We start from the raw sequence: 23,364 nt of genomic DNA, 5'->3' as shown, positions 1-23,364 counted from the left end.
CTCCAAAATTTTAACTACTACAGATGTTAAGCTAACCGGTCTAAAGTTTCCAGCCTTCTGTCTACTGCCCTTTTTAAATAAGGGTATTACATTAGCAGTTTTCCAGTCTGCCGGGACCATTGCCGAGTCTAGGGAGTTTTGGAAAATTATTACCAATGCATCCACAATCCCTACCGCCACTTCCTTCAAGACCCTAGGATGTAAGCCATCAGGTCCAGGTGATTTATCCGCCTTGAGTCCCATTATTTTACCGAGTACCACTTCCTTAGTGATTTTGATCGTGTTTAGCTCCTCCCCCCCTTTAGCCCCCTGTTTGTCCAGTGTTGGGATATTCTTAGTGTCTTCTACTGTAAAGACTGATGTAAAATATTCATTCAGTGTTTTTGCCATCTCCATATTTCCCACCATTAATTTCCCGGTCTCATCCTCTAAGGGACCAACATTTACTTCAGCCACCCTTTTTCTTTTTATATAACTATAAAAACTCTTACTATCTGTTTTTATATTTTTTGCTAATTTACTTTCATAATCTATCTTCCCTTTCTTAATCAATCTTTTTGTTATTTTTTGCTGTCTTTTAAAGTTTTCCCAATCCTCTATCCTCCCACTAGATTTGGCTACCTTATATGCCCTTGTTTTTAGTCGAATACTATCCTTAATTTCTTTACTTAGCCACGGATGGCTGTCTTTTCTTTTACACCCTTTTCTTCTCAGTGGAATATATATTTTTTGGAAGTTGTAAAATAACTCCTTAAATGTACACCACTGATCATGTATCGTCTTACCCTTTAATCTATTTTCCCAATCCACTCTACTCAATTCCGCTCTCATACCTTCATAGTCTCCTTTATTCAAGCTTAGCACGCTTGTTTGAGATCCAACCTTCTCACCCTCTAATTGAATATGGAATTCAACCATGTTATGGTCACTCATTCCAAGGGGATCCTTTACTAGGACATTTTTAATTAATCCTGTCTCGTTACACAGGACCAGATCTAAGGTTGCTTGCCCCCTGGTCAGTTCAGTTACATATTGCTCAAGAAACCCATCCCTAATACACTCAATGAACTCATCCTCAAGGCAGCCCTGCCCAATTTGATTTGTCCAATTAATATGATAGTTAAAATCCCCCATAATTATAGATGTTCCCTTATTACAAGCCCCAACTATTTCCTGATTGATACTCCGTCCAACAGAGTTGCCACAGTTCGGAGGCCTATAGACTACGCCCACTAGTGTTTTTTTCCCCTTATTATTCCTTACCTCCACCCAAACTGTTTCATTGTCCTGATCTTTTGACCCAATATCATTTCTCTGTATTACAGTGATTCCTTCCTTTATTAACATAGCCACCCCACCTCCCCTTCCTTCCTGCCTGTCCTTCCTGATCGTTAAATAACCTGGTATGTTTAATTCCCAGGCATTGTCACCCTGCAGCCATGTTTCTGTAATGGCCACAAGATCATACCCATATGTAGTTATTTGTGCCATTAACTCATCTATTTTGTTACGAATGCTACGTGCATTCAGATAGAGAACTTTCAAAGTTGTTTTGTGACACTTAGTTCCTGCTTTTGCCCTTTTTATTACTTTACCTTTTACTCCATACCTTCTGCCCCTTCCTGACATGCTCTGGTTTTTAATTTCCCCACTGCTACCTAAGTCTATGACCTTCTCTGTTGTCATTTTTATTATTTGCTCTCTAGGAACCTCCCCCCCACTAGTCCATTATCAGAACAGATCTGTTCAGGCAGCCCATTCCTGGCAAATATGGTCCTTAATACTGTGATGGTTTTTTCCGTGGTGGTGGAGGACATCTTTATTACCACCGGCCACTTGGAGTGTGCATCAACCGCGATTAAGAACATTGAGTCCATAAATGGACCAGCAAAGTCGATGTGTACCCTTTGCCATGGAGATGAGGGCCACTCCCATGGATGTAGAGGGGCTTGTGGTGGGGTGTTTTGGACCTTCTGGCATCCTAGACAGCCCTTGGTCATTTCTTCGATGTCTCCATCGATACCTGGCCACCACACAAACGCTCTGGCTGGGTTCTTCATTTTCACTCCACCCAGATGCCCCTCGTGAAGCTCCTTTAGCACTTTATCCTGGAGTTTGGGTGGAATCACCACTCTGGATCCACACATCAAGGTTCCTCGGCACACTGACAGCTGTTCTCTTCTTTGCGAGAATGCTGGCAACAGTGGTTCGCCATGTGCTGGCCATCCCTTCACTGTTAAATCGTAGACTCGTGAGAGAGTCAGGTCATTTCTCGTTTCCTTTTCAATGGTAGAATTTGTTACTGTTAGACATTCCACTATGGTTCAGTGGAACATCTCCACTGGGTCCACTGTAGGTGCCTCTTCTACCGTTGGCAATGGTAGACGTGATAAGCCGTCAGCATTTCCATGCTGTTTTGATCCTTTGTATTCTATGTCATATTGGTGTGCCCCTAGGAAAAGGGACCACCTCTGTAGCCTTTGCGCTGTCATAATGGGAACGCCCTTTTTAGGGTTGAATATGGAGACGAGGGGTTGATGGTCAGTCAACAAGGTAAATTTTTGTCCGTGTAGGTAATGGTTGAATTTCTTCACTCCCCATATCAGGCTGAGTGCTTCCCTGTCGATCTGGGCATAGTTACGCTCAGCTGAGTTCAATGAGCGTGACGGAAAAGCTATCGGCCGCTCCGAGCCATCAGGGAATCTATGCGATAATACCGCTCCTACGCTGTATGCATCGCACGCCAGTCTGATTGGCAGTGATGGGTTGTAATGAGCCAAAACTTCCTTGGACGTGATCAAGCCTTTGCATTTATGGAAGGCACGTTTACAGTCTTCGCTCCATTTCCAAATTACTCCCGTTTGTAGCAGTTCGTTAAGAGGCTGCAGAACAGTTGACAAGTTCGGTAAAAATTTATGATAGTAATTTATCAATCCCAGGAACGACCTTAATTGTGAGACATTTTCAGGTGCTGGGGCTTTTATGACCGCTTCAATTTTTTCAGGTGACTTATGCAACCCTTCTTCGTTAATTATGTGGCCACAATATATTTGTTTCTGGAAAAATTCACACTTGGGGCGATTTGCTCGTAGGCCCCGTTCTCTCAGCCTCGTGAGCACCTGCTCCAAATTGGCAAGGTGCTCGTTGTCGTTTTCTCCTGTTACAAGGATGTCGTCTAGGTAGCATTGAGTCACCGGAATCCCTTGCAGGACTTGCTCCATAGCTCTTTGCCAGATAGTTGGAGCTGATGCTACTCCGAAAACCAGTCGATTGTACTGGTACAGGCCTTTGTGTGTGTTTATCGTGAGATACTTTTTAGAGGCCTCCTCAACCTCCACCTGTAGATATGCCTGTGCCAAGTCAATTTTGGTGAAACGTTTCCCTCCGGATAGTGAGGCGAAAATATCTTCTATCCTCGGAAGAGGATACTGTACCGTGTGAAGGGCCGGGTTTACAGTCACCTTGAAGTCCCCACAGATGCAAATTTTTCTCTGTTCTTCAAATTTATCATTATTCAACGTTTTCTTCATGACCGGGACGATGGGTGTTGCCCACTCGCTCCAATCTATCTTGGATAACACGCCTGCCTTTTCCAAATTCTGCAGCTCTGCCTCGACTGCTGGACGAATTGCGTATGGCACTGGCCTTGCCTTAAAAAACTTGGGAATTGCCGCATCTTCCACTTTTATTGAGGCGGTGACGCCTTTCAAGGTTCCTAGTTCCTGTTGAAACACTTCTTTGGCGTTGGCCAAGATGTCTTTTAATCGTTCAGGTATGACGTCATCATCATTTTTTTTCTTACTGGTCACCGTCAGTGCCTGAATGGAGTGCCAGTCTAAACGTATCTTCCTGATCCATTCACGTCCCAACAGCGGTGGACCACCATCTTGCAGAACGTATAAATACAACTTCTGTATTTCCTTGCCGTTGTATACAACAGGCACCCTTATTTTCCCTCTGGGGTATACTTTCTGCCCCGTATATGTTTTCAAGATAATGGATGTGTCTTTCAAAGGTATATGCGGAAATAGCCGCTCGTAATCCCGTCGACTTATGACGGTCAGAGCTGATCCTGTATCTAGCTCCATTTTAACTGGGGACCCCGCTATCATGAGGGTAACCCAAATGGTCTGGTAATCTTCTTTGGCAATTACGTTATGTAATTTGAGACAGCTTAGTCTCTTGTTTCCGGAGTCGCTATCGCTCTTCTGGTCTTCGGAGCTACTGTCCGTCATCATTTGTAACTTTCTGTACTTTTCCTTATTGATTTTTTTTCTGTCAGTGGATTTTTTGTTTCCAGATCGGCATACACGTGCAATGTGTCCCATTTTTCCGCATTGCCTGCATGCTTTGTCCTTGAACCAGCAGTCCCTCTGGTCATGGGTGGATCTGCCGCAGCGATAACATCTCTCGAAACCCTGTGTCATTTCATGGGTGCCGAAGTCCTGTGGCTTTTGCTGTATCTCTGCAGCTCCTCTTGCTGCTGCTTTGTATGATACAGCTACACTGAAAGCCTTGTCCAGTGTTAAATCTTTCTCAGAAAGTAGCCTTTTCTGTGTTCCTTCACTTAGGAGACCACAGACGAATTTGTCTCGAAGAGAATCTGCCAGTCCTGCCCCGAATTGGCAGTGCTTTGACAGCTTCCTTAATTCGGTGAGGTAATCAGCGTTACTTTCATTCTTGTGCTGATTCCTCCTGAAGAATTTGAATCGTTCCGCTATCAGCAGCGGTGTTGGGTTTAAGTGCTCCTGTAGGGTATCAACAATCTCCTTAAAATTCTTGTCCATCGGTTTGGCTGGAGTGATTAAGTTTCGTAACAGCCCGTATGTCCTTGCGCCCATTAGATTTAGAAGTACCGATGCCTTTTTATCATCCTCTATTTCATTCGCTGTGCAATATACCTCCACTCTTTCCACATATGTGGTCCAATCCTCTACATCACTATCGAAAGCAGTAATATTGCCAGTCTTAGGCATCCTGAAAAAAAAATGGCGCCTCCCGCGCTTTCCTTTCTTCCCTGCCGAGAAAAAATGGCGCCTCCCGCGCTTTCCCGCTGCTGCTGCTGCTGACAACGCTGTTCTCCGCGGTTTTTATTTATACAGATATTTTTAATAGTTGGAGACTCGTTCCCGTCGGACTCTCTGGGACTTTTCCCTCCCTCTGCTTGGTCCGAACGCCGACCTGCTTTGCAGCGCTGGCCGTCTCCCGAGTGCTCCACCCTCCGTCTCTGTTTGCCTCCGCCTTTGCTGCTCGGCCCCGCTGCAGAGCCAGCCGATCGAGCCCCAGCCCGCCGCCCAGGAAGGATTATTGCAGTACCTGCCACCAGCCCGGCAAGCTGGTGAAACCACAGTTTTTTTCCTTTTTTTTCTTCTTCGACTTTCGTCTGAGGAATCGATCTCCTTGAGGTGCTGCTGAATTGCAGGTAAGTCCGTTTCCAATTCGTCGCCACTGTTGTATCCGTGTGTTAATGGAGACACGGAATGCAGGAGTTGGTTTAACAGGTGTTTACTAACAAAGTCTGGAGGTGAACTAAAAGATACAAGACACTATACAGGCTTATATAGCCCGAGTGGACCGGCATTACAGTACACAGGGGCTCTTAAAGGCACATACACCACAGTAAGTATATTAAGGGCAAGAGGATAACCAGGGAAAGAGTAGGGCCCATTAGGGACCAAAGTGGCAATTGGTGTGTAGAGCTGGAAGATGTGGGTGAGGTTTTAAATGAATATTTTGCATCTGTGTTCACAATGGTGAAGGACGATGTCGGCATAGAAATCAGACAGGGAGATTGTGATATACTTGAAGAAATTAGTATTGAGAGGGAGGAGGTACTAGCGGTTTTAGCGGGCTTAAAAGCGGATAAATCCTCAGGCCCAGACGAGATGTATCCCAGGCTGCTGTGTGAGGTAAGGGAGGAGATTGCAGGGACTCTGACACAAATTTTCAGAACCTCTCTGGCCACAGGGGAGGTGCCAGAGGACTGGAGGACAGCTAACGTAGTACCATTATTCAAGAAGGGTAGTAGGGATAAACCAGGGAATTACAGGCCAGTGAGCCTAACATCAGTGGTAGGGAAATTATTGGAAAAAATTCTGAGGGACAGAATTAGTCTCCACTTGGAGAGGCAAGGATTAATCAAGGATAGTCAGCGTGGCTTTGTCAGGGGGAGATCACGTCTGACCAATTTGATTGAATTTTTCGAGGGGGTGACTAGGTGTGTGGATGAGGGTAGTGCAGTTGATGTAGTCTACATGGACTTCAGTAAGGCTTTTGACAAAGTTCCGCATGGGAGACTGGTCAAGAAGGTTAAGAGCCCATGGGATCCAGGGCAATTTGGCACATTGGATCCAAAATTGGCTTAGTGGCAGGAGGCAGAGGGTGATGGTCGAAGGTTGTTTTTGTGACTGGAAGCCTGTTCTAGTAGTGTACCGCAGGGATCGGTGCTGGGTCCTTTGCTGTTTGTAGTGTACATTAATGATTTAGATATGAATGTAGGAGGTATGATCAGTAAGTTCGCAGATGACACGAAAATTGGTGGAGTGGTAAATAGCGAGGAGGGAAGCCTTAGGCTACAGGACAATATAGATGGGTTGGTCGGATGGACAGAACAGTGGCAAATGGAATTTAACCCTGAAAAGTGTGAGGTGTTGCATTTTGGGAGGACTAACAAGGCAAGGGAATTCACAATGAATGGTAGGATCCTAGGGAGGACAGAGGATCAGAGGGACCTTGGTGTGCATGTACATAGATCCCTGAAGGCAGCAGGACAGGTAGATAAGGTGCTTAAAAAGGCATATGGAACACTTGCCTTCATTAGCTGAGGCATAGAATATAAGAGCAGGGAGGTTATAATGGAGCTGTACAAAACGCTAGTTAGGCCACAGCTGGAATACTGTGTGCCGTTCTGGTCGCCACACTATACGAAGGATGTGATTGCATTGGAGAGGGTGCAGAGGAGATTCACCAGGATGTTACCTGGGCTGGAGCGCTTCAGCTATGAAGAGAGGCTGGACAGGCTGGGGTTGTTTTCCTTAGAGCAGAGAAGGCTGAGGGGGGACCTGATTGAGGTGTACAAAATTATGAGGGGCATAGATAGGGTAGATAAAAAGGAACTTTTCCCCTTAGTAGAGGGGTCAATAACCAGGGGACATAGTTTCAAGGTAAGGGGCAGGAGGTTTAGAGGGGATTTGAGGGAAAACTTTTTCACCCAGAGGGTGGTTGGAATCTGGAACTCACTACCTGAAAGGGTGGTAGAGGCAGGAACACTCACAACATTCAAGAAGCGTTTAGATGAGCACTTGAAACGCCATAGCATACAAGGCTACGGACCAAGTGCTGGAAAATGGGATTAGAATAGATAGGGCTTGATAGCTGGTGCGGACACGATGGGCTGAAGGGCCTCTTTCTGTACTGTATAATTCTATGACTCTGACTTTGGTTACCCTGCAACCATGTCTCTGTAATGGCAATTACATCATACGCATTTACTTCTATTTGTGCCATTAATTCATCCACCTTGTTGCGAATGCTACCTGCATTCAGATAAAGTGCATTTAGCTTTGCCTTTTTAAATATTTTTCTGCACTTTAAGTTATAGGTAGATGAAATTAAATATTTACCTGTAACACAAAGCACTCCAAATGTTGGAGGCAAAAAGCTCTTTCCCCCTCATGCACTGAATTCCCACTCTCTCCAAATTCCCAACTTTAACACTCTGTTTAAGTGCGCTCAGTTTAAGACCACTCTGTGCACCAGCAGATATTGTTTACTTTTATATCCTTGAGGCCACACCCAAGTTAAATGAAGAGGGATTGGAGGAAGCTCGTATGGAGCATAAACAATGGCATGGACCAGTTGGGCTGAATGGTCTGTTTCTGTGCTGTAAATTCTATGTAATAACATTTTGATACTTGTAAACTTACGGCTTTTTGTCACCGTGACTAGGAATGAAAACATTGCCTAGATTCTTTTCAGCAGCCTTCAATTTCCCTTGTCTTCTTAATTTAATCTGATCAGAATAAGCTTCCTTTGCAAAGATCCTCATAAATTCAGGAGCAAAGTATCCTGCCTGAGTGGCTGACTTTTGTTTGGAGCCTTCGAGCAACATTTGCTTGCCTTTATAAGCTTCATCATTGAAAGGTCCTTAAAGTGGAAAAAATAAAGCATAACATTCATTCTGTTAGTCATCAATACATAAAAGAAAACACTGATACACAGTAACCACAAAAGGGCATTAAATGTAAAACTAAATTATAATTGTCATTGAAACATTTCAAAGTGCTTCACACAATAAATTAATTTTAGAGGGTAAAGAATGTTATATAGGCAAATGGTGTGGAGATGCCGGAGTTGGACTGGGGTGGACAAATGTAAGAAGTCACACAACACCAGGTTATAGTCCAACAGCTTTATTTGAAATCACAAGCTTTCGGAGCGCTGCTCCTTCTTCAGGTGAAGTGGAGAAATGCATAAAGACACAGCTTATATAGTCAGAGAATCATGTCAGATGTTTACAGGTAACCTTTCCAACTGCCATTTATCACACCTCGGCAGAGAGATAATCACAGCAGTCAAAGGTGTGAATGGTGTCCAAACAGGTCAGTCAGGGAAACATTACATCAAAGAACAATGAGGTGGGGTCACAAGGGGTCAAATATTGCAGATGCTGGGGTCTGTATGAAAAACAAAAAAACAGACAAAAAACATTTTTTTTGGCTGGAAATCACAGCAGGTCCGGCCGCATCTGTGTAGCGAGAACAAGCCAATGTCGATTCGAGTCTGGATGACCCTGCATCAGGTGGGGTTACATGTAGCTGACTGACCTGTTTGGACACCATTCACACCTTTGACTGCTGTGATTATCTCTCTGCCGAGGTGTGATAAATGGCAGTTGGAAAGGTTACCTGTAAACATCTGACATGATTCTCTGACTATATAAGCTGTGTCTTTATGCATTTCTCCACTTCACCTGAAGAAGGAGCAGCGCTCCGAAAGCTTGTGATTTCAAATAAAGCTGTTGGACTATAACCTGGTGTTGTGTGACTTCTTACATATAGGCAAATAGAACAGCATCCCACAAACAGCAATGATCATCATGGATGGATTGAGATTAAGAAAAACAAACTGTTGCCGATTTTTATCTACTAGTGTAAACAGTTCTAATTTGCTTTAAAATGCATCTGAATCGCAAGTGCCAATGGCTCAATTTGCACAATTATTCACAACTCTAGCTACAAACTCAGGTGGGCCCATGGATGGCACCACTCCAGGAGAGGAAAATTGTGTGTAAGTCAAATTTAAAGGGATGTGTCACAAGGCGGGGGACTAAAATTTAGAAAGCTTCTGGAAAGCATTAAAAGGCATCTCAACCCCTCAGCAACCTTTGCCAAGGCTGAAGAGGTCTGGAGTTAAGAAGTGGCAGGCCAGGATGAAGGAAATGGGATCCAGGGGTGCAGGCCTAAGTCTGCAGACAAGTGACGGTGCAGCCCAACACTTGACCTCCCCTTTGATGGATGCTGAAGTCGAAGTGGCACTGCATGAGGTGCGGCTGAGGAGGATTTTTCCCGGGCCACTCGACTACACCATACCATAGGTCAGCACTGCAGCATACCTGAAAGAAGATGAAGCCAAGTTTCAGGCCACAGCTGACAATTATTGTCCCAGGACAGGTTTGTAAGCCTTCGGCAGCACGGTAGCCCCGCTGGTGTGCTTGCAGCAGATGGCAGGGCTTTGTATGATTATGCCACTGTGAAGCATCTTGGAACATTAGGGAAGAGATTAGTCTGAGACCGTTTTCGGGCGAGTAGCATGTGCCCAAACAGAGAGGCCTGAGGCCGGCCTGAAATTGAGCCTTGGGCCTCATCGAAATATTCCGGGTGATCTGCTCGCCCTTCAATAGGATTCAATTTTGGGCCACTTGCCTTGCTGGCAGCAGCCCTCGGGGGTGGAGGGGGGGGGGGTTGCGGGGGGGTGTGGTCTTCGCAGGCATCGGGAGTACTGTAGAGCCGGGAGGAACACTTCTGCTCCTCCTGGCTCCAGGTTAAAATTAATTTAATTTTTTTTAATTACCTGTTTCTGTTAGCAACCACTTGTTAGGCCGCAGCAAACTCCTGAAAACCTGAGTGGAGTTGGCCCAGTTATTATGTCCGTGTATAATTGAGACACGGACTGCAGGAGTTGATTATAACAAGTCTTTACTGAATGGAGACAACCTGGAAACTGAAACTACAGAAGCCTGCTAGGGCCTTTTATACAGGGGTGGTCACTGCCGGTACTGCAGTCTGAGACCAGTTATTCCCTTAAAGGTACATACACAATTCCTCCCCTTTTAGATAAACAGTACATAACATTCATTTAACAACTAAATAATAACTAATTACAATTACAATTACGGTTGCTAGATACATTGGTTGAAGTTAAGCAATTATAAGTTCAGTCTTTGAGGAGGCTTCCTGATTCTGTCTGGATAACGCCTCTTTGGGATATCAGGTTCTTCTGGCAAGGTTGAGTCGGGATCAATGTCGTTGTTTGGTTCGTCTGCTTCCAATATCACCGATTCTGCGGTAGATGCAATTGGTACTTCGGTTTCATTGTCAGGTGTATCAGATCGTGGTGTGGAGTTGACGTTTTCCAGTGACTCTAGAATCTGGTCAGCATGGCGTCTTACAATGCTCTCCCCAACATCCACGGTATACATTAGAGGTCCTTGCCGTGTACAGATTGTTCCTGGCTGCCATTTCTCTGTGCGGTAGTCCCGGGCCAAAACTGGTTGACCTATCTTAAAACTCCTGGTCGGCCTTTCATTCATATTCTGAAACTGCCTGTTCTCCACATCTCTTCTGACGTTTGGCTTAACCAAATCCAAGCGGCATCGTAGTCTCATCGATTCATGACGGTTAGAGCTGATCCTGTATCCAATTCCATTTTGACTTGGGACCCTGCTATCGTGAGGGTGACCCAAATGGTTCGGTGATCCTCTTTTGCGATTACGTTGTGAAGTTTGAGACAGCTTAGTCTCTTGTTCCCGGATTCACTATCGCTCATCTGGTCTTCGGAACTACTGTCCGTCATCTTTTGTACTTTCCTGTATGGTTCCTTAGTAGCCTTTTTGTTGTCGTTGGTCTTCTTCCCAGACCTGCAAACTCGTGCAATGTGTCCCATCTTTCCGCATTGCCTGCATATTTTGTCCTTGGACCAGCAGTCCTTCTGGTCATGGTTTGTTCTGCCGCAGCGATAACATTTTGCAAATCCCCGTGTCATTTCGTGGGTGCCGTATTCCTGTGGCTTTTGTTGTATTTCCGCAGCTCCCCTTGCTGCTGCTTCGTACGATACTGCCACGCTGAAAGCCTTATCTAGCATCAGCTCTTTCTCTGAGAGTAACCTCTTCTGGGTTCCTTCACTCAGGAGTCCACAGACAAATTTGTCCCGTAAGGTATCTGCCAGTCCTGCTCCGAACTGGCAGTGCTTTGATAGCTTGCGTAGTTCCGTAAGGTAATCAGCATTGCTCTCATTTTTATGCTGATTTCTCCTGTGGAATTTAAATCTTTCTGCTATCAGCAGCGGTGTAGGATTTAGGTGTTCCTGTAGGATAGCAACAATTTCGTTAAAACTCTTCGCCTTTGGTTTGGCTGGAGTAATCAGGTCCCGCAATAGGCCGTACTTTCTTGCGCCCATTAAATTTAGCAATACCGATGCCTTTTTCTCATCGGCTATTTCGTTTGCCTCGCAATATACCTCGACTCTTTCCACATACGTGGCCCAGTCTTCTATTGCATTATCGAAGGCAGTGATATCGCCAGTCTTTGGCATCTTAAAAATCTAAGATGGCGCCTCCCGCACTTTTCCTTCTTCCCCGCCGAGTTAAGATGGCGCCTCCCGCGCTTTCCCGCCGCTGCCGCTGCTGCCAACGCTGTTGCTGGCGATTATATTTATTTTACTATCCTGTAATGGCGACGCCCTATGATCTTCGCGCCTCCCCGATCGCTGCTGCCAACGCCGCTCTCCGCGGTATTTTTATTTTTCTATCGCGCTTCAATATTTGCTCCGTTAATTGAAGAACCGTTCCCGTCGTGGAGCGGACCCTCTGGGACACTTCCCTCCCTCTTCTTAGGTCCGAACGCTGCCCAGCTTCGAAGCACCGGCCGCGCCCTGTGTGCTCCACCCTCTCTCTCTCTCTTTGCTTCCCGACTCGCTGCCCGGCCCCATTGCAGAGCCACCCGATCGAGCTCTAGCCCGCCGCAGCCCAGGAAGGATCAGTGCACTACCTGCCACCAGCCCGATTAGCTGGGAAACCACAGACTGGAGAACCAAGCCGGGCTCTCGACAGTCTCTCCTGCAACTTTTCAATTCAATGATTTGGAGGGCGGTTGCCCACGGTCGACGCCCGTTTCTCGAGTTTCTTTGGATTATTTTTTTTTTCTTTCTTCTGGCTCCGACCTTCAATAACATCGTCTGAGGTGCTGCCGAGTTGCAGGTCATTTAGTTTCTTACTCGTCGCTAGTATTATGTCCGTGTATAATTGAGACACGGACTGCAGGAGTTGATTATAACAAGTCTTTACTGAATGGAGACAACCTCGAAACTGAAACTACAGAAGCCTGCTAGGGCCTTTTATACAGGGGTGGTCACTGCCGGTACTGCAGTCTGAGACCAGTGATTCCCTTAAAGGTACATACACAACACCAGTGCTGAGTGATTTCTCCAAGAGGATCTTTAAACAGTCATAGAAACATAGAAGATAGGAGCAGGAGTAGGCCATTCGGCCCCTTGAGCCTGCTCCGTCATTCAATGCGATCATGGCTGATTCAGTACCCGGTCCCTGCTTTCTCCCCATACCCCTTGATCCCTTTAGCCTTAAGAAATATATCCAACTCCTTCTTGAATATATTTAATGTATTGGCCTCTACTGCCCTCTGTGGTAGAGAATTCCACAGGTTCACCACTCTCTGGGTGAAGAAACTCCTCCTCATTTCTGTCCTAAATGGCCTACCCCTTATCCTTAGACTGTAACCCCTGGTTCTGGACTCCCTGACCATCGGGAACATCCTTCCTGCATCTAGTCTGTCCAGTCCTGTCAGAATTTTATAAGTTTCAATGAAATCCCCTCTCATTCTTCTAAACTCCAGCGAGTACAAGCCCAATCGACCCAATCTCTCCTCATACGTCATTCCTGCCATCCCAGGTATCAGCCTGGTGAATCTTCGCTGAACTCCTTTCATGGCAAGAACATCATTCCTCAGATAAGGCGACCAAAACTGCACACAATACTCAAGATGTGGTCTCACCAAGGCCCTGTATAACTGCAGCAAGACATCCTTGTTCCTGTACTCAAACCCTCTCGCTACGAAGGCCAACATGCCATTTGCCTTCTTAACCGCCTGCTGCACCTGCATGCTTACCTTCAGCAACTGGTGCACAAGGACACCCAGGTCTCGTTGCATTTCCCCTTCTCCCAATCTATTGCCATTCAGATAATAATCTGCCTTCCTGTTTTTGCCACCAAAGTGGATAACCTCACATTTACCCACGTTATATTGCATCTGCCATGCTTTTGCCCAATCACCCAACCTGTCCAAATCATCCTGGACTTTCTCGGCATCCTCCTCACAGCACACACACCCACCCAGCTTTGTGTCATCTGCAAATTTGGAGATATTACATCTAGTTCCCTTGTCTAGATCATTAATATATATTGTGAATAGCTGGGGTCCAAGGACCGATCCCTGCGGTACCCCACTAGTCACTGCCTGCCACTCGGAAAAAGACCCATTTATTCCAACTCTTTGCTTTCTGTCTGCCAACCAGTTCTCTATCCAAGTCACTACCTTGCCCCCAATGCCATGTGCCTTAACTTTACATGCTAATCTCTTATGCAGGACCTTATCGTAAGCCTTCTGAAAGTCCAAATACACCACATCCACTGGTTCTCCCTTATCTATTTTACCAGTTACATCCTCAAAAAATTCCAGTAGATTAGTCAAGCACGATTTACCTTTTGTAAATCTATGTTGACTTTGTCCGATCCTGTCACTGTTTTCCAAGTGCTCTGCTATTACATCTTTTATAATGGACTCTAGCATTTTCCCCACTACCGATGTCAGGCTTACCGGTCTGTAATTCCCCGTTTTCTCTCTACCACCTTTTTTGAATAGTGGGGTAACATTAGCTACCCTCCAATCCATGGGTACTGTTAGATCCGTGGTTCAGTGAATAAATAATTACACGGATGCTGTACATAAACAAATAACAGGTCTTTACTGGAGGAGGGCAATCTCTAGACTGGAGTACAGAGGCATGCGCACAGCTTATATACCGGTGTGGTTACTGCCGGTACTACAGTATACAGGAGCTGTAAAAAGTAGTTCTGACTTAAAGCACATACGCTACAATTCCTCCCTTTTTAGATTAATAATACCCACTTAATATTCAAATAACAATTACATTTTTACATGTACATTCAATAACAAAAGTCCATTTATAGATTCAGTCTTTGGGGCAGCTTCCTGACCCTTTCGGGATAGCGCCTTTCCGGAGGTTCTTGTTCTTGGTGCAGAGGCGATTCTGACGCCCCTTCATCGGGTAGTTCATCGGGTTCCACTGCTACTGGGTCTGAAGTAGGTACTACCGGTATGTCGGGTTCATCCCCAGGTACTCGAGACATGGGGTTGACGCTTTCCTGTGATGCTAAGATCTGATCGACGTGGCGTCTCACAATGTTCTCCCCGACATCCACTGTGTACATTAATGGCCCCTGCCTTGTACATATTGTTCCGGGTTGCCACTTCTCTGTTTGATAGTCCCGGGCCAAGACTGGTTGTCCTACATTGAAGCTCCTTGTCGGCTTCTCGTTGATGTGCTGGAATTGTTTGTCCTCAACATTTCTTCGCACATTTGGTCTGAGCAAGTCCAGACGAGATCTCAACCTTCGGTTAAAGAACATTATGGCCGGGGTCTGGTTGGTAACTGCATGTGTCGCGTTTCGGTAGGCTAATAAGAAATTGTTCATCTTATGCTGTAGTGGAATTTCCTTGTCGCACATGGCCTTTATCGCCTTCTTAAAGGTTTGTACGAACCTCTCAGCCAATCCATTGGTGGCTGGATGATACGGGGCGGATGTGTAATGCCTTACCCCATTCCTTTTCATGAATTTTTGGAACTCATCGGACACAAACTGTGGTCCATTATCAGAGCAGATCTGCTCTGGCAACCCGTTTCTGGCAAATATGGTCCGTAGGACTGCAATCGTTTTCTCTGCAGTGGTTGAAGACATCTTTATCACCTCAGGCCACTTTGAATGAGCATCCACTGCTATTAAGAACATTGAGTCCATGAATGGACCAGCGAAATCAATGTGCACCCGTTGCCATGGAGAGGAGGGCCACTCCCATGGGTGTAGAGGGGCATGTGGTGGTGCATTTTGGACCTTCTGGCATCCTAAGCAGCTCTTAGTTAGGTCTTCGATTTGTTGATCGATTCCCGGCCACCACACATAAGCCCTAGCTAGGCTTTTCATTTCCACTCCCCCCAGATGACCTTCATGTAGCTCATTTAGCACTCTCTCCCTTAACTTGGGTGGAATCACCACTCTGGATCCACACATCACTGTCCCCTGGCACACTGACAGCTGTTCTCTTCTGGATGAGAATGCTGGCAACAGTGAGTCGCCATGTGTTGGCCATCCCCTCACCGTCAATTCATATACCCGTGACAGCGTCGGATCATTGCAGGTCTCCTTCTCTATATCCGCGTTTGTTACTGGCAATCGTTCAATTATCGGCGAATAAAATATCTCGATAGGGTCCACTGCTGGTGCTTCCTCCACAGTAGGCAGTGGCAGGCGCGATAGCCCATCAGCGTTCCCATGCTGTCTCGTGCCTTTATATTCTATTTCATATTGATTCGCCCCTAGAAACAGGGACCATCTTTGTAACCGCTGTGCAGTCATTACTGGCACGCCCTTCTTAGGATTAAAGATGGAGACAAGTGGTTGGTGGTCAGTCAGCAAGGTGAACTTCTGTCCATGCAGATAGTGGTTGAATTTTTTTACTCCCCATACTAGGCTGAGGTCCTCCCTGTCAATCTGGGCGTAGTTGCGCTCGGCTGAGGTTAGTGACCGAGACGCAAAGGCTACTGGCCTCTCCAACCCGTCCGGGAATTTGTGCGACAGCACCGCTCCAATGCCGTAGGGTAATGCATCACATGCCAAACGAATTGGTAGTGCTGGGTTGAAATGGGCCAACACCTCTTTTGATGTGATCAATTCTTTACACTTCTGGAAAGCTCGTCTACGTTCGTCATCCCACTTCCATGGTACCCCTGTTTGCAGTAGGGTGTTCAGCGGGTGTAATACCGTAGACAAATTTGGTAAGAACTTGTGGTAATAGTTTACCAGCCCGAGGAACGACCTCAGTTGTGACACATTTTCCGGTGCTGGAGCCTTGACTACTGCCTCAATCTTGTCAGGGGACTTATGTAACCCCTCTTCATCGATGACGTGGCCGCAATACAAGATCTGTTTCTGGAAAAACTTGCACTTGTGGCGATTAGCTCATAGCCCATATTCCTTTAATCTGGCGAGCACCTTCTCCAAGTTAGCGAGGTGATCACCGTCATTTTCGCCCGTGACCAAGATGTCGTCCAAATAACACTGGGTCCCTGGAATCCCTTGCAGGACCTGATCCATCGCCCTTTGCCAGATAGCCGGAGCCGAGGCTACTCCAAACACCAGCCGGTTGTATTGATAGAGACCTTTATGGGTGTTGATCGTAAGGTAATGTTTCGAAGCTTCTTCTACCTCCATTTGCAAGTACGCCTGGGCTAGATCAATTTTTGTGAAGCGTTTACAACCAGATAGCGAGGCGAAAATATCCTCAATTCGTGGAAGCGGATATTGCACCGTGTGAAGGACTGAGTTCACTGTCACCTTAAAATCCCCACAGATGCGAGCCTTCTTTGGTTCCCCAGGCGTATTACTCAACGACCTCTTAATTACAGGAACGATGGGTGTAGCCCACTTGCTCCAGTCCACTTTGGACAGTACTCCTGAACGTTCCAACCCTTCCAGCTCTGCTTCAACCGCTGGTCTGATCGCATAAGGCACTGGTCTGGCCTTCAGAAACTTTGGGCTTGCATTATCCTCTATTTTAATTGTTGCTGTTATTCCTTTTAGTGTTCCTAGTCCCTCCTGGAACACTTGTTTTGCATCAGTTAGCATTTTTGACAGTCGTCCAGGTGTGACGTCGTCATCCTTTTTGGCCTCCACCTTCAGTGCCTGTATGGAATGCCAATCTAAATTTATCTTCCGGATCCATTCACGTCCTAGCAGTGGTGGTCCTCCATTTGGCAATACATATATATCCATTTTAGGAATTTCCTGACCTTTATATGTCACTTTCACCCTTATTTTTCCTTTGGGGTAGACTTTTTGCCCCGTATACGTCTTCAAGACAATCTCTGTAGCTTTCAAGGGTATGTGTGAAAATAGCCGCTTGTAGTCTCTTTGATTTATGACTGTTAGAGCTGACCCTGTGTCCAATTCCATTTCCACTTGGACTCCGTCTATCTTGAGTGCAACCCAGATAGTCTGGTGATCCTCCATTTCGGTTACATTATGTAGTTTCAGACAACCCAGCTCCTTGCTTCCGGAGTCTGTGTCACTTTTCTGTTCGTCTGAACCACTGTCCATCACCTGGTGTACCTTTTTGTACTTCTCCTGTGGAGATTTCTTACTGTTGGTTTTCTTTCCAGACCTGCAGACTCTTGCTATGTGTCCTGCTTTCCCACACTGTCTGCACACTTGGTCCTTGAACCAACAATCTTTCTGGTCATGTGTTGTTCTGCCGCAGCGATAGCACTTCCCTGTTCCATAGGTAATTTCGTTGGTGCCATATTCTTGCGGTCTCCGTTGTATCTCTGCAGCGCCCCTTGCGGCTGCTTCGTGTGATACTGCCATACTGAAAGCTTTGTCCAGCGTAAGGTCCTTTTCTGATAGAAGCCGTTTCTGGGTTCCTTCACTTTGTAGCCCACACACAAACTTGTCCCTTAACGCGTCTGCTAGTCCCGCTCCAAACTGGCAGTATTTCGATAGCTTGTGCAGTTCCGTTAGGTACTCAGCATTGCTTTCGTCTTTGTGTTGGTTCCTTTTATGGAACTTAAATCGTTCTGCTATCAGCAGCGGTGTGGGGTTTAAGTGGACCTGTAGGATTTCTACTATGCTTTCAAAATTCTTGTTTACCGGCTTCTGTGGGGTTATTAGATTTCGCAGTAACCCATAAATTTTTGCACCCATGGAATTTAACAGAACCAGTGCTTTATTAGCATCTGGCACTTCATTCGCCCTGCAGTACACCTCAATACGTTCCACTTATGTCGCCCAATCTTCGACTTCATTGTCAAACGTAGAGATACTGCCACTCTTCGGCATCCTTGGTTGTGCGTTAACTATCACCAATGGCGCCTCCCGCGCTTCCCCTTCTTCTCCACTGGCACAAAATGGCGTCTCCCGCGCTTTCCTTCCTTCCCGCGCTCGCCCATCTTCTCCGCTGCGGCTTCGCAAAATGGCGTCTCCCGCGCTCTTCCTTCTTCTCCGTGGCTCAATGGTGCCTCCCACGCTCTCCCTGCTTCTCCGCGGCTCAATGGCGTCTCCCGTGGTCTCCCTGCTTCTCCACGGCTCAATGGCGTCTCCCCTTGCTTCGCCCCGCAGACCCTGATCAGCCCGTGATCCCTGGCTGTGCTCTGCGCGTTCTTCTCTTGATATTTGTCGACGCCGCTCAGTCTAGAACCCGGCTGTTTCTTACCCTCTCTCTCTCCGGTTTTGCAGTATTTTTCCTCGACGCCGCTCGGTGATCAACCCCCGGCTGCGCCCTGCTCTCTTCACCCTTTTTCTTACCCCGTCGACGCTGCCCGGCTCTCTCGCTCTGCCGTCGGTCGGCTCCAGCCGCCGCTGCTTGGGAAGGGTCTGCTCTGGACCTGTCGTCGGTCTCTTACTGCTCGTTGTGGCTGGGGAACCAAGCCCGGCTCTCCACAGCCTCCCCAGTGAAGTTGGATCTCTGCCTGACTGCTGGGCGGTTGCTCGCGGTCGACGCCCGTGTTCCTGGACTCGGGGATGAGGGGATGTTCCCAATGATGGGTGAAACTAGAACTAGGGGGCATAGTCTTAGAATAAGGGGCTGCTCTTTCAAAACTGAGATGAGGAGGAACTACTTCACTCAGAGGGTGGTAGGTCCATGGAATATGCTGCCCCAAAAAGCTGTAGAAGCTACATCATTACATAAATTTAAAACAGAAATAGAAGGTTTCCTAGAAGTAAAGGGAATTAAGGGTTACGGGGCGCGGGCAGGAATTTGGACATGAGTCTAGGTTCGGATCGGTCATGGCCCTGTGGGTAGCGGAGCGGGCCCAGGGGCCGTGTAGCCTGATCCTGCTCCTATTTCGTGTGTCTAATTCTGTTAGATTCAGGAGATGGTTCTGTGATAGTGAATTGGCGGTTAGGATCAGATCAGCTATGATCTTATTGAATGGCGGAGCAGGCTCGATGGGCCGATTGGCCTACTCCTGCTCCTATTTCTTATGTTCTTATGTTCTTATGTTGCAGGTAGATTCGCATCAACACTCGTCGCCACTGTTAGATCCGTGGTTCAGTGGATAAATAATTACATGGATGCTGTACATAAACAAATAACAGGTCTTTACTGGAGGAGGGCAATCTCTAGACTGGAGTACAGAGGCATGCGCACAGCTTATATACCGGTGTGGTTACTGCCGGTACTACAGTATACAGGAGCTGTAAAAAGTAGTTCAGACTTAAAGCACATACACTACAGGTACTGTTCCAGATTCCATTGAATGCTGGAAGATGATCAGCAAAGCATCAACTATTTCTAGGGCCACTTCCTTAAGTACCCTAGGATGTAGATTATCAGGCCCTGGGGATTTATCGGCCTTCAATCCCATCAATTTCCCGAACACCATTTCCCTACAAATACTGATTTCTTTCAGTTCCTCCCTTTCATCAGACCCTATGTTCCCCGACATCTCTGGGAGGTTATTTGTGTCCTCCTTTGTGAAGACAGAACCAAAATATGTATATAACTGGTATGCCATTTCTTTGTTCCCCATTATAAATTCCCCTGATTCTGACTGCAAGGGACCTACGCTTGACTTCACCAATCTTTTTCTCTTCACATATCTATAAAAGCTTTTACAGTCAGTTTTTATGCTCCCTGCAAGCTTACTCTCATATTCTATTTTCCCTTTCTTAATTAATCCTTTTGTCCTCCTTTATTGAATCCAAAACTGCTACCAATCCTCAGGTTTACTGCTTTTTCTGGCCAATTTATATATCCTCTCATTGGATCTTATGCTATCCCTAATTTCCCTTGTTAGCCACGGTCATTATTGCCCTCATTAACAGACGCCTATATAATGGGCCCCATAAATTTAGCAATGGGACCAATGCCCACGCAGATTGTGCATAATCCATCTCACTGCTAAATTGTCTCTTAATCTCTCCTGCTTTCTATCATATCACTGACCTTCCCTTTTGTTCTTTCATCCCCTCCCCCTTTTCCCAGCCCCTAAACTTGCTTTAAAATCTATTCCATTTCCTGCTTTTTTCCAGATCTGACGAAAGGTTTTCGACCTGAAACGTTAACTCTGTTTCTCGCTCCACAGATGCTGCCTGGCCTGCTGAGTTTTTCCAGTGTTTTCTGTTGTTATTTCGGATTTCCAGCATCCGCAGTATTTTGCTATGGTATGGTTTGCATTTGTTTTATGCCCTAAAAACGCACGCAATGCATACAAAGTTCTAACTGGGTGTGAGGAGCAGCGAGCGAGGTGAGTATAAAACCGGCAGCAGCGAGCGAGGCCTGACCAGAGCGGCGGAGCGGACCTGGGTGTGAGGAGCGAGCAGCGAGCAAGTATAAAACCGGCGGCAGCGAGCGAGGCCCGACCAGAGCGGCGGAGCGGACCTGGGTGTGAGGAGCGAGCAGCGAGGCGAGTATAAAACCGGCGGCAGCGAGCGAGGCCCGACCAGAGCGGCGGAGCGGACCTGGGTGTGAGGAGCGAGCGAGGTGAGTATAAAACCGGTGGTAGCGAGCGAGGCCCGACCAGAGCGGCGGAGCGGACCTGGGTGTGAGGAGCGAGTGAGGTGAATATAAAACCGGCGGCAGCGAGCGAGGGCCGACCAGAGCGGCGGAGTGGATCTGAGTGTGAGGAGCAGCGAGCGAGGCGAGTCTAAAACCGGCGGCAGCGAGCGAGGCCCGACCAGAGCGGCGGAGCGGACCTGAGTGTGAGGAGCGAGTGAGGTGAATATAAAACCGGCGGCAGCGAGTGAGGGCTGACCAGAGCGGCAGAGCGGACCTGGGTGTGAGGAGCGAGCGAGGTGAATATAAAACCGGCGGCAGCGAGCGAGGGCTGACCAGAGCGGTGGAGCGGACCTGAGTGTGAGGAGCAGCGAGCGAGGCGTACCAATTCAGCAGCGGGAGAGAGAGGTAAAAAGTAATCAAAGTGTGACGTCACCAGAAAGCAGGTAAGTGATTGGTTGGTGAGTATTTCTCTCTTTCTCCTTTTTTTTCCAAACTTAAACTCTGTGGTTTATAGTTTCTAAGCTCTGAGGTGTAGCGGGGGCTGCTGGTAACCAAAAATTTAACTTAATTTAAAGGAAGTAAAGGGTATGTCATGTCAGGACAGCTCAGCCCCGTAGTTTGCTCCTCCTGCGCTATGTGGGAAATCAGGGACACTTCTTGTGTCCCTGACGACCGCGTGTGCGGGAAGTGTGTCCAGCTGAAGCTACTGACAGACCGCACTGCGGCACTGGAGCAGTGGATGGATAGATATTGGAGCATTCGCGAGGCTGAGGAAATCGTGGCTAGCACGTTTAGGGAGGTGGTCACATCGCAAGTAAAGGTTGCACAGGCAGAAAGGGAATGAGTGACCATCAGGCAGAATACTAGGCGCAGGCAGGTAGTGCAGGAATCCCCTGGGGTCATCCCCCTCTCGAACAGTTATACCGCTTTGGATACTGTTCGGGGGGATGGCTTAACAGGGGAAGGCAGCAGCAGCCAACCTCCTGGTACCAGGGGTGGTTCTGCTGCACAGGACGGGAGGAAAAAGAGGGGTAGAGCTATAGTGATAGGAGATTCTATTGTAAGGGGAATAGATAGGCATTTCTGCGGCAGCAAACGAGACTCCAGGATGGTGTGTTGCCTCCCTGGTGCAAGGGTCAAGGATGTCTCAGAGAAGCTGCAGAAAATTTTGGAAAGGGTGAACAGCCAGTTGTCGTGGTGCATATAGGCACCAACGATATAGGTAAAGAACGGGATGAGGTCCTAAAAGCTGAATATAGGGAGTTAGGAGGTAAATTAAAAAATAGGACCTCAAAGGTAGTAATCTCAGGATTGCTAACAGTGCCAAGTGCTAGTCAGGGTAGAAATAGAAGGCTACTTCAAATGAATACGTGGCTAGAGGAATGGTGCAAGGGGGAGGGATTCAAATTCCTGGGACATTGGAACCGGTTCTGGGGGAGGTGGGACCAGTACAAACCGGACGGTCTGCACCTGGGCAGGACCAGGACCGATGTCCTTGGGGGAGTGTTTGCTAGTGCTGTGGGGGAGGGTTTAAACTAAAATGGCAGGGGGTTGGGAACCTGAGCAGGGAGACAAAGGAAAGGGAAACAAGGATAGATGCAAAAGACAGGAAGGAGAAAAACAAAGGTGGCAATCAGAGAAATCAAGGGTTTAAAACAAACATGGCCACAGTGAATAATAATTCTAAAAGGTCTATAATGGGGAACAAAGAAATGGCATACCAGTTATATACATATTTTGGTTCTGTCTTCACAAAGGAGGACACAAATAACCTCCCAGAGATGTCGGGGAACATAGGGGTTAATGAGGGGGAGGAACTGAAAGAAATCAGTATTTGTAGGGAAATGGTGTTGGGGAAGTTGACGGGATTGAAGGCCAATAAATCCCCAGGGCCTGATAATCTACATCCTAGGGTACTTAAGGAAGTGGCCCTGGAGATAGTAGATGCATTGCTGGTCATCTTCCAGAACTTGATAGACTCTGGAACAGTACCCATGGATTGGAGGGTAGCTAATGTTACCCCACTATTCAAAAAAAGGTGGTAGAGAAAAAGCAGGGAATTATAGACCAGTAAGCCTGACATCGGTAGTGGGGAAAATGCTAGAGTCTATTAGAAAAGATGTAATAGCAGAGCACTTGGAAAACAGTGACAGGATCGGACAAAATCAACATGGATTTACAAAAGGTAAATCATGCTTGACTAATCTACTGGAATTTTTTGAGGATGTAACTGGTAAAATAGATAAGGGAGAACCAGTGGATGTGGTGTATTTGGACT

The 23,364-nt window shown here is 46.9% G+C and overlaps 1 protein-coding gene across 2 annotated transcripts in view; it reads right to left on the bottom strand.

Moving 5' to 3' along the window:
* cfap96 (cilia and flagella associated protein 96) overlaps positions 1-23,364 on the bottom strand; it is an 83,233-nt gene that overhangs the window by 57,910 nt on the left and 1,959 nt on the right. For both annotated transcript variants that reach the window (XM_085981418.1, XM_085981427.1), the window contains exon 3: positions 7,926-8,145. In XM_085981418.1, the coding sequence (XP_085837544.1) occupies positions 7,926-8,145 (220 nt within the window). The remainder of the gene's footprint in view (positions 1-7,925; positions 8,146-23,364) is intronic.

This window comes from Somniosus microcephalus, chromosome 1 (genome assembly GCF_052327205.1).
Source record: "Somniosus microcephalus isolate GS21.2 chromosome 1, FLI_Smic_1.0, whole genome shotgun sequence".
NCBI classification, from domain to species: domain Eukaryota; kingdom Metazoa; phylum Chordata; class Chondrichthyes; order Squaliformes; family Somniosidae; genus Somniosus; species Somniosus microcephalus.
Note: the sequence above shows the minus strand (reverse complement) of the source record. Positions and strands in the feature narration are given on the sequence as shown.